Source organism: Urocitellus parryii, chromosome 1, assembly GCF_045843805.1.
Source record: "Urocitellus parryii isolate mUroPar1 chromosome 1, mUroPar1.hap1, whole genome shotgun sequence".
Classification (NCBI taxonomy): Eukaryota; Metazoa; Chordata; class Mammalia; order Rodentia; family Sciuridae; genus Urocitellus; species Urocitellus parryii.
In genome coordinates, this window is record NC_135531.1 from 43,689,135 (window position 1) to 43,701,330 (window position 12,196).

General features: G+C 38.6%; 1 protein-coding gene across 1 annotated transcript in view; it reads right to left on the reverse strand.

The window, feature by feature from the left end:
* Positions 1-11,455: 11,455 nt before the first annotated feature.
* Positions 11,456-12,196, reverse strand: part of Ankrd55 (ankyrin repeat domain 55) — a 73,054-nt gene continuing 72,313 nt past the window's right edge. Inside the window, exon 10 of the mRNA XM_026385952.2 lies at positions 11,456-11,577. Coding sequence (XP_026241737.2) covers positions 11,456-11,577 — 122 coding nt within the window. The remainder of the gene's footprint in view (positions 11,578-12,196) is intronic.

The window sequence follows — 12,196 nt, forward strand, 5'->3', positions numbered from 1 at the left end:
CAGCACAGACAGTCACATACAGAATCAGCCCACGCCTCACCTCCCTGCAAGGGGCTAGGGGTGGCACTTGCCCCAGGAAGAAGAAAAGCAACAGCTCTAGTGAGCACCAGCCTTGTCCGCAGCAGCAAACCTTTCTGGGGGAAGAATCAGTGTGTGCAGGGAATTAAGTGGCCAGGGTCAGAGCCAGACTTCTTGGGCTAAAATCCTGGCCCCACTACTTTGTAACTGTGTGATTCTTACACTGTACAATTTACACAATAAATTGGGTACAGTATGGTGTTTACTGATGACAGGGGTAAGTACTGAACTCGGAACTGTGGCTGCACATTTTAAATACCTAAGAAATATTAGTTCTTATTAATGAATGTGAAGTGCCTAGCCCAGGTCTGACACAGGAAAACATTTGCTCTGTCAAAAGAGAAAATTTACTCAAATTTAGGTAAAGGATCTTATTGGTGGTTCTAGAATAGGGTAACATACTTCTTCCATAACATAGAATAGCTGTTCCCAAGAGCCAAGCAGAGAAGGTTAGTTTTATTGACAAACAGGGCTGAGGAAAGCAGAAGCTCAAAACAAAAACAGATTTGTTGTTGCAGAGTTAATTTCCTTGCAAAGGTCTTTAAAAGCAACCTCAACTGGCTCACTTGGAAATTTGGCTGTCACCTCTCTTTCTTTTCTGATTTCTTTGAAGGTAGACAACTTAAATTTGGGCTTGGTAGCATAGATGATTAGCAAAAGTGCTCCATTTTGGTTTGGTCTGTTGGGCCTAGTGCAGGAGCTCAGGCCAAACCAATGGCCCCAGTTAACATTTTGTGTAATAATAGCTATTGTTACTCCTTTTCTTTATTGACATCTTCATCTAAAAACACTATTTTCTAGTGTTCAGGGCCCTCCACTGATCTCTCTTCATCTGCTTTTCCTTTTCTTTCCTACTTTCCTCTTTCCCGCAAGTTTGGATGTCTGTTTCCATTCCTGGTTTTTATTTCTCTCTTCTCCATTATGTACTCTCTGGCTATAAAAGTCCCTTTTTATTTAGGCCCTACTCTGTGGCCTCCATTTCCTTCCTATATCAAATGCCCCCAGAAACATCCTCTTAATGAAATCTTGCCTCAATGCACATTTAAAGAATCTCTCTGAATTAAGTGGAGTGTTCCCTTCTGATTTTCTGTTTCTTCCCTTACTCTCTATCATTTTCACAGGAAATACAACCCAGGGGAATCAGAGCCATTAGCAGCAGCAATCCTAGTAACTGGGAATCAGGTTTGATGGAATCTCTGGGATCTCAGTGGAACAAAGTGAAAAATAGAACCTGAGATAATGAACAGTTTTTGTAATTCTTATCTGTACACAAAATCTAGAGAATTTTAATTGGCTCGTGACAGGAGCTTTATGAAAGTAGTCATCTTGTTTTATTAATAACTGTCACTCTCTCACCGAGACCAGTGCACATAGTAGGTATTCACAACTGTTTGCTTAATCAATCTTTACTTGGAAAAAGGAAGTTAGCAAAAGATGGGAACTGATGGATGAGAGCAAAGGAACAGATTTATTAAAGTTTGCTTACATTGTTTCTCCTGATGTTCACCACCCTACTTTTTATGGTATTTTAAAGTAAAGGATTAAAGTCATCATTATCATTATCAATTATTTTTCTTTGCATCAAAAAGGACATTAGCGATGTTGGAAGGGCTAGCATATTTTATAAGAATGTAAGTCTTCAGGATCTGAATGGCAATTCTTCTTCCAACTTATTATTCATTTTTCTTTTGAAAAATTTTCAAGGAAACACATTTTTCAGCTTAAGTGTAATCAAATAAAGGCAATTACTCATATGTTCATGTGGGTGAAATCTTAAAGTAACAAAAACAATCATGAGCAAAGTATAACTCTATTAATTTTGATTTTAAAGTGGTCTGTAAAGTTAAGCTGCAAATGTTGAAGATAAAACACGCTTAAGAGGCTTGTTTATGTTTTTCTCTGTGCTTTTTTCATGAAACCCAGCCTCATATTAAAATCACAGTAAGAAATGTCTTCTTTTACGTGATGCTCTGTGTCTTTGTATCCACATACATTTGGGCTCATGCTGCACACAGCCAATTCTCCAACATGCAGGGGCTTCATGGAGAGCTGACAGGTCTTCCTCTTTCCTTCCTTCTCCACCTTCTAGAGTTCATGAGCACACCCACAGGATGCATGAGTGGTTAAGAAAAATAGGAACAGGAAAATCAGTTTGTTTTGCCTCTTGAAAGCAATTGTGTTAAAAGGTTTGTGTGAAGAAAGTTGAAGTAATAGATAATCCATTAAAGTGCTGAGCCCGGGAAGATCGTGAATACTGCTGTACTTTCTTCTGGGGTCATTACCATCAGGGAAAGTTGCTGGATTCTGATCCTGGTGATCCTTTACCCTGAAGAATTAATCCATGTTGGTTTGATGTCAAAGAGCTTTGGCCAGGTGAGGGACCTACTAGTGAAAGGACTCTCAACGTGCCCACTCTCTTCCCCACTTCCTACAGTCTTGCCAGCAGGCTTTCCCTTCCTATCAATCAGCTGATGAAGAAATGAGGTTTAGTAATCTGGGCATCATTTTGAGAAAGAAAAGTCAGTGATGCCAACACTTATGAGATGGTGGCAGCTTTGTCATTATGCTAAGGTTCCTCTTACACAGTATGGTGACCATTTATAGGAACCAGTGCAGTTTTCCTCACATTCTGACCATGAATCAGCTACAAAAAGACTCTTTATACCTATAATCCCAGCAGCTCAGGAGGCTGAGGCAGGAGGATCACAAGTTCAAGCCAGCCTCAGCAAAAGCGAGGCCCTAAGAAACTCAGTGAGATCCTGTCTCTAAATAAAATAGGGCTGGGGATGTGACTCAGTGGTCAAGTGCCCCTGAGTTCAATCCTCAGTACCAAGGGGAAAAAAAAAAAAAAGGCCCTGTCTCTGAGCTTTCAGAATCTTGAGGAGTTACGATGTTAACATTTTGAATTATCAAAATTTATTCTAGAGTCTTTTGTATTAAGGCTCTGAAACTGTGACTCTGGTAGACTCCATAACTACAAGTGGAAGAATAAAAGCAGAAAAACAATTTTGAGACTTAATATTTGGTTTTATTAAAAGGTAATCTATTGGCCTTACATAATAAATAAAGAACCCAAACAGAGACTATATGGCTTAGTAACTTTTTTCTTTAAAACACTTAAGAAAACCCACATAACTTAAACTCATAAATTGGTTATATCCTTTCTAGTTTATGTTTTTTTTCCTGCAGCATCTACCACAGTGCAAGCAATAAATATTTGTTGAAATAATGAATAATGCACAAATGTACTACAATCATCTTGTTTGTCCTGAACCAGCTAAGCCAAGTCCAGAACATAGGCAGCATAAAAAGAGATAATTTCAAGATCTTGACCTTACGACTGAATGCCTAAGAGGCCTTCCTTCTATTTAGGGAGGTCTGAGTTTTGGGGCCATGCAACTTAAACTAACTTTTCTCTTTATTAACAAATACTAATTGGTTATGCAATTAGCTAAGTTAATTCAGATCCATATATATATATCCATTTCTGCACAAAAGAATATGTGCATTTTGCCTGGCTGTAGAATCTACTTTAGTCCATTTTCCATTGCCAATTACACACAATCCAACAGACCAGGAAAATTTTAAATAAAAAGAAGTTGATTTTGGCTCATAACTTTAGAAGTTCAAGGTAGAGGAGCCACATCTGGTGATGGCCTTCTTGTTGGCAGAGTCTGGGACAGCACAGAGTGATACGTGGCAGGAGACAGGAAATACAGGTGCCTGTGTGCGTGTGCCTGCGTGTATACATGCGTACATGTGCGTCTGTCTTCTCAGGTTTCTCTTCCTCTTATGAAACCCCAGTATTCAATCTGGGGCCTCTGCCCTCAGGACCTTCTCTGGTTCTAATCGCCTCTCAAAGGCCCTACCTGAAAATACCATAGTCTGTTTAAATTTCCACCCTCTTAATACCTCCCAAAGGGGATTGAATTTGAACACATGGGCCCCTGGGGGGACACATACTCAGACAATTTCTAAACTACAGCAAATCCCCTTAATTCTGGAAGAGCTGGCACCAGGAGAGACACTGTGACACTGTCGCTTCCATTTCCTGCTTGACTTTGACTCCTTTGCTGCTTTGGTGTTTATTTCTTGGCTACAAGGAGAGCTGAAGGGGCGGGGGGGTTGAGGGGGCACACCTTCATTTCCTGCATGTGAACAGGGTGTGGGGTGGTAAGGAGATCAGACTTGAAGCCCACAGGAAAACAGAGTAACCTGAGCTGCAGCTGTTCCTAGGCCTGCAGGATTCCAGGGCTAAAGGCTGTCCTGGTGAATACTCATTAAGGCACGTTTGGCTCATGGTAAGGTCTTAGGGGAAATCCCATTCTGGGTGCAGCGCTGAATCATACATGCATATATTATATGGGTTTTATTAATCATAGGATTAAATCGTATTCCAAGAAATATTGCAATCTAATATGGTAAAACCTAGGCGTGTCATGATCACCCTTTAAGAACAGATTCTGTACTATCAGTGTTATCAAAGGAATATCTTTTAAAATATAGTATTTAATTTAAAATGTTTATAATTCAATTTTTTTTAAAAAAAAAGTTTCAACCAGTGATGTGCAGGATATAAATTTTTTAAAAAAAACCCTGAGGATTTCCATGGTGCAAATATTCCCAACATGGCTGATTTCAATTTACTAATGATTTAAAAAGTTCATAAAATTCCTGAATATTGCATTTAACAATGAACTCTTGCAAGCTGTTGGGAGCTGGCTCCAATACACCCCACACAATAAAATCTAATAATGCAAAGGGTATTAGGACGTTTCCAATCTTCATCCTTGGTTGACTGTGGCAAAGGGGAGGTGGTGCTTACAAGGACAGGTTCACCCAACCCGGACTGTGAAGACTGAATAGGTAAAGATTCTAGGGAGAGGTGATTCCTTGTGTCTTTTTGTTTATGTACTGGGTATTGAACTCAGGGATGGTTTACCACTGAGCTACATCCCTAGTCTGTTATGTTTTTTATTTTGAGACAGGGTCTTGCTAAATTGCTGAGACTGGCCTTGAACTTGCCATCATCCTCCTGCCTCAGCCTTATGAATTGCTGGGATTACAGGTATGTGCCACCTCACCTGGTTCCTTATATCTTTTCAAGTTTTTATTCTTCTACACCCCTGCTGCCCCTAAATCACTTGTTCAGAGAACATTGGTATAGATATCCTAGAATGAGCCATTGGACATGTAAAAGCATTGCCTTGGTATTTACTTTTTCCTGTATTCATTTTTCATGTATGTTTGAGAAAGTTCCTCTAGTGGCTTCTCTCTAATTGTAGAATCTTAGGCTGGTTGACTTCACCTCCACTTATTGTTATTCCCTTACATACTTCCAGAAACTCTGCTTTTCTCATTTAGTTTAGCAGCTTGAAGAAGAATTTTCAAATGTAGTTAGTGTTTGACCCAGCAGTAATCCACCTAAAGTCCATTTTTAGGTTTTTTTTTTTTTTTTTTTTTTTTTTTTTTGTACTGGGAATTGAACTCAGGGGCACTTAAATACTAAGCCACATCCCCAGCCCTTTTTTGTATTTTATTTAGAGACAGCATCTCACTGAGTTGCTTAGTGCCTTGCTTTTGCTGAGGCTGGCTTTAAACTTGTGATCCTTTTTTGGTTTAATTTCTTTTTTCAAAAAATTTTTTATTAGTTGCTCAAAACATTACAATGATCCTGACATATCATACATTTGATTCAAATGGGGTACGTAATCCTATTTTTCCATGTGTACAGATTGCAGGATCACATTGATTATACAGCTACATTTATACACAGGGCCATACTAGTGTCTATTGTATTGTGCTGCCCTTCCTATTCCCCCCTCCCCTCCCCTCCCCTCCCATCACCTCTTTCTTTTTTTGTTTTAATTTCTTTTAAAAATTTATTTATTTGTTCTAGTTATATATGACAGCAGAATGCATTTTGATTCATAGTATACAAATAGAGCATGATAGTTTCATGTCTCTGTACACAAAGTAGAGTCACAACATTCATGATATCATATATGTACCTAGGGTCCATCTCATTCCACCATCTTTTTTTATCCCCATACTCCTCCTTACCCTCCCCCCCTTTGCCCTATCCAAAGTTCCTTCAGCCTCCCACTGGGATTACAGGTGTGGGCCACTGCACCTGGCCATTTTTAAGGTCTTGAGCTTCCTTTTTAATCTGATGAAGGAACATTAATACTTGTAGCCCAGTATCTTTCTTATAGGTAGGACCTGATTAAATCTAGTCCTAGTGAAGTAAATAGAAGGTGCAGTTGGAATCTTCCAAGAGCTCTATGAGCAATGTCTGAGGTGTTTGTCAAGAGAAATAGAGCTCCTTTTTCTGAGGCTGAGGCTGGGCCTTGGCTTGCTCATTGCAGAGGAAAATTTTCTGGGCTCTAAGATGTGGTTTTGTTTTCTCATAACCTGTCTTTCTTATTATCAGTGTCTAAGTAGCTTCTCTTAATAGCTTTTGGAAGTACTTTTATGTCACATGCATAGAAGCAATGGAAATAATTTCCTTCCTCCTTCTATATCAATCACTGTTATGTCTCTGGCCCAGGTTCACTTTTGGAGCAGCAGAGATGTTGCTCATGGCCATCTGTTTATATCTGGGTTCAGTTCTTGGATTTCTGCTCTGTCTTCCACCCCACCTTCTCATTTTACAGCAGACCTCAGTCTCCAAAAACTTCAGCTTCCTATCTTTACTGTCAACCACTTAGATTCTACCTGATCCTCCTAAAGGGACTTTTGCTTTCATTGGTCTTACTAGAAATTGCAAGGTGTTTTACCATTTGCCATTAATAATTTTTTTTTTTTTTTTTTTTGCTGGGCATGGTGGTTCATGTCTATAATCCTAGCAGCTTGGGAGGCTGAGGTAGGGGGATTTCAAGATCAAGGTCAGCCTTAGCAACTTAGTGAGGACCTAAACAACTTAGTGGGACCTTTCTCAAAATTAAAAACCACAAAAGCACTGTGATGTAGCTCAGTGGTAAAACTCCCCTGGGCTCAATCCCTAGTACGATTTATTTTTTCTTTTTAGTAGGGATTTAATGATTAACAAGTTATTTCCTGTTTTACATTTATCAACATGATAACTACTCTTATCCCGCTAGTGACGGTTTTGCTAGTGTAAAATGGTAGCTGAAAACTCACTCAGCAAACCCCCAAAACAAGAGGTGGGAGAAAATAGAAGTCAGAATTGAAAGCATTTTCTTTGAAAGGCTATAGTTTTGATATGAACTTATCATTTATTAATAGTTTTAATCCACATGTATTGACATTTCTATGTCAATGTCTAGGAAATATGTGATTCTGATAGAATTTCTTCATTTAAAAATGTAATTTTCCCCAGGGAGACAATGATAAGGCCTAACTACTACATGTGAGAATTGTTATTGTTAAGGTGAGATTGCAATAAATCACTAGTCCATCTTAAAGTAGGAGATGGAAACTTTATGCACCAGTTAGCAGTCTGGATCCACCAGCTGGTGGGCCAAGGGGTAGGCTGAAGTTTATACCCTCCAATCCCCTTCTGGGGTTTAAGCACACCTTTTATAGTCCAAAACCATATTAAAGCATAAGTGGCTGTTGCTATCATTCAAAACCATAAACACACATCATGAGATCTAAAATCATAAGCAGAAAAGGGAGTGGGCAAAAATGTCCCTAGTTGAGCACAAGTTAAAGAATGGTTACTAACATCTAGACAATCAGTCTCTGACAGGATACATTGTCCAAGAAAAATGGGAACCAAAGAGAGAACACTTTTACATTGTATAAGAATTGCCATTTTGTGTTGCCAAACATGCTATGCTAAGCAACTATTGATGGGTATAGAGGCGGGGCTTTCCATGGGAGAAGCATTTCTTAATGATGTGGAGTCTGAGGGCAAAATGGAGTCTGCTTGGTCATTGCCCATTAGCCTGGCCCATAACATTATCATACTCCTTTATTATTTGGTTGTTGACTTGGGTGTTATGCTAAGGTCAAATATGCTTATTCTAAGCTATCCCATTTAGTCCTTTGGTGAATTCCAAAGGTTGTTTTCAAAAGAGTACATTTCAAGGGCAAGGTAGCATTTGCTTAGAGGTGTGCACTGATAAATTTCTAAAGGTAGAGGCAAAAGCAAAATTAATGGTTATGTTTGTATTTCAGGAAGTCACTATTTTTGTAATCAGTCACTTGGTAGAGTTTTCTAAAATCATATGGAATGTCAAGCTATATGCTCTGGTAAAGTTGGAAAGGATAATAAATCAGAGTTATATAAATCTATTTGTACTGGCTAAATTCCAGGAAAATGAGAATATCGGATCAAGTGTTTACTGGAAGAAATAATACCTGTGTTAAACCAGGTGATTACCAAAGGAAACTAAAAAAAATGGGAAAAAACCAACAACCCTATATGGTTTAGCACAAAGTACTGAGTTGGTAGGCATTTTCCTCAAATCACAACAGCAGCTCTGCTCTACTGTACAAATCAGAAAGGAGTTTTTGCCCAAAGTATGTCATTCTATGAAATGAGAATGAATTTTCTGGAACCAGAAAACAATGGTTTGGGTATTCTGTGTGTGGGTGATGAAACTAAAGAAACTTTAATTCAAAGCCCTTCTCTTCCATTTATTAGCTGGATGACTTGGGGAAATTCACTTAATTTCTTTTTCTGCCTTGAATTGTCTGGTGACAGGGCCTCTTGTTGTTGTAATGATTCAAATGAAATAATATATGCAGAGTTATGATTTTTACATGTGTAAATGAATAATATATTCTTTGCAATGAAGGCAAATATAAGTGATAAAAGAAGGAAAAGTCATTTGAGAAGAAAAGGTTGCCTGAAATTTTTAAAAGTCAGGTACTAGTTAGAGAATGCTCAATGTGTTAGTTAGCTTTCCATCACTGTAACAAAATACATGAGATAATCTACAGAGAGAAAAGGGTTATTTTTGACTCAGAGTTCTGGAGGTTTTAGTCCATGACTAGTTGGCCCCATTGAATCTGGATTTTTGGTGAAGCAGCACATAGTGCAGGAGCACAAGGTGGAACAACCTACTTACCTCATGGCCAGAATTTAAAAAAAGGAGAGAGTGGAAGGGGCCAGAGTCCCACTGTCCCCTTCAAGGGTATGCCCAAAATAATAGAAAAGCCTACATTTGGTCCCACCTCTTAAATATTTCACCTTCTCCAATAACATCAGGCTGGGGACTTGAACACATGGGCTTTGGGAGATATTTTAGATCCAAACTCTAGTAGTTAATATTCTGATTTGGTCAGTAAAATATTAGCCAAGGATGAATCTGCCCAGTAAGCAACTTTAGCTGAAGGGGAAAGGACAGCTGCTCTATTGAAAGAGGTGGAAGTGAGCAGCATTTTATTTCTTCATAGCTAAAAACAATTCCTAAACTAAATTGGAAAGAAAGTCCTGACATCAGAAGATTCTTTGTGTGTATGTGTATATAAAGAAGTGAAGACATTAGGGGATAGTGGCTTTTCCCATAGCAATATGCATTTTGTTTTTTAAATTACTTTGACCTCTTTAATTATTTACTTAGAGGAGGATCATACCAGTGTCCTTAAATGATCACTTAGGACCTGAGTTTTGGTTAGTGCAGTCCTCTTTTGATAATTCATAAATATTCTAATTTTCTCCTTTCCAGACACATGCAAGGATTACATTTCTGTACTCCTTTCCCTCCCTCTTTGAAGTTAGTCATGCCCACATGATTTGATTTGGCTAATGAAATGCTAAAGGAAATTATGAGACACATGTCTCATTTCCTCTGCCTTGGTCACCAAGGAAGCACATGGCAATAAGGAATCTATATCAATCCAACTCTGCAAGCTGGCGTGGGACATGTATTGTGGATGAGAAACAAATTGTGTCAGCCAATGAGATTTTTGGGGTTGTTTATTATTGAAGCAGAAGCTAGCCTATAGGTAGTATTTGACAAGATGTCTAACTCATGGACATGGGTTCAGAAGTAGCCTGGTGGCACATCGAACAAAGCATTCTTCTTCAAAGAAAAACACAACCCACAAACAAGACAACAAAAAAGAAAACCCTTCAGAATCTGAGTCCTGAGAGTTCTTCTATTTGTACCAGAATTTTCCTTCTTTCTAGCTGTGGCACAGCTTGGAGGTTGATCCATAGACTTTAAGTTAAAAACGTCTGATTAAGACAACTACCATTGTCAAAATGGGATTGTGACTTCTTCATTATCACTTTCTACAATTCCTGTTCTTGCCAACTCCCTGTCTACTTCTGTTCCTTCCTGATAAATATTAAATGACCCAGTGTTTACTTTGTGCCAGGCTCGGCACAAATTTCTAGAAGGGCAAAATCAAAGAACTGCAATTTGGCCCTAAAGGAGCTTCTATGTAGCTAATGGGAGAGTCTGTTCTTTTTAAAAGAATAATACTAATATAAAGTAGTAAATCCTATAGTTGAGATATTTACAAAATAACATGCAAGCTCAGAAATTACAGGGAGTATTCATCATCTTATGTGGCTAAGCCTTGAACTTTATACAGGACTCTAGCCAAAATAAATCCAAACAGCACATAAACATCTTAGTAAAGAGGTCTGCAGTTAGAAGTAGTCTTTCAAAACCTTACTAAGTCATAGATTTGAGAAGGCCTTGAGTAGGCAGAAACCATTATTTTGAAACAGAAAAAAAGAACTATTAATTATGTAGAGTATTTGAGGAATGTGTGAGAAATGCCTATTCAATTATGGTAGGCCAGGATGTACACTTTGCCAACTCACATGACCTTCTACTTTTGGAATAATCAATCATATCTGAACAAAACAGTAGGTGGAAATCATCAAATAACAAAGATGGGACACAGACAATGTCAAGTGATTTGGGCTGCAGCCAGGAACTGACAATATTAGAAAATATTTTGCAGAAGATCATACATTTAAAAGTCATAGACTGTGATGCTTATGGGAATTTATTACTTAAATTTTCATTATGTTTTGTCATTTAATAAATGCGAAGAAAAGTCTGGGATATCTTTTTTGTTTTTTTATTTAGCAAAGCATTAAAAAACAAAAACACATGAAATCATTCAGCAGACATAACAGCAAACATGTCACAAAGCAAATCAAACACAGCTAAGTTTCCCTACTAATAACACATTTTTAAAAATTTGGCAAGTAGAGGTCACAGAAACTTACAGACTTAAATATATGCACACTCAAAGATTCTAAGTGCTTATTTAGGAACTGTCTTTATTTGGAATAAGGAATTCTGAGTTATAAAAAAAACTGTGAATGGCTTATAGAGTGCAGTTCACTAAATTAGTCTTTGTTCTTACAAACTAGAGTAATCTCGTCCTTTGGGAGTTGAAAATATATGCTATCTGTGTTCCTGCAGTCAGGGCCCCCCAGTTAGTTGGGAGTGTTGGTGGTATTGGCAGGGCAATCGCTTTCTCCAAGTGGTGTGCTGTGTCCCCTTTGACTTGGAATCGCAGGAAGCACTCGGTTTGTTCTTAGTGGTTCTCCAGATAGAACTGCAGAGAAAAAAACAGAAAGAAATGGTCAAGAACTGCTTCCTCCTGGGCTCACAAGGGAGTGTGCTATTTCTTAAGGAGTGGAGGCATTTCTAAGAAGATGTTGGCCAGAGCTGGACTGTGGAGGAATGCTGGGTATGCATATCTATTCAGGCTTACCATATGTAGTCAGAGATTTCAAATATGCACAAATACAAGATTGCCAAGTTTGATCAAAACATGATTGGGCTCTGCGTGCCTGTCAGAACTCTTCCTTAGGGTGAGGCAGCTATGGATGGTCAAGTCAGCACAAGGCTCTAAACAAGCCCTAAGACATTTGTACTGTGCTTTTAAACAAACCTCTAAAGGGTCTCAGGTTTCTTTTACTTTTTGAGACAATACTCTGGCTAAATTGCCAATGTTGCCTCAAACTTGCAATATACCTGCCTCAGCCTCCTGAGTAGCTGGGAGGCTACTTTTAGGAAGAGCTCAGTGTGCCCTTGTATTTCTTTTTCTTTCTTTTTTTTTTTTTGGGGGGGGGAGGGAGGGGGTGAGGAGGATGGGGTTGCCGGGAATTGAACTCAGGGGCACTTGACCACTGAGCCATATCCCCAGCCCTATTTTGTATTTTATTTAGAGA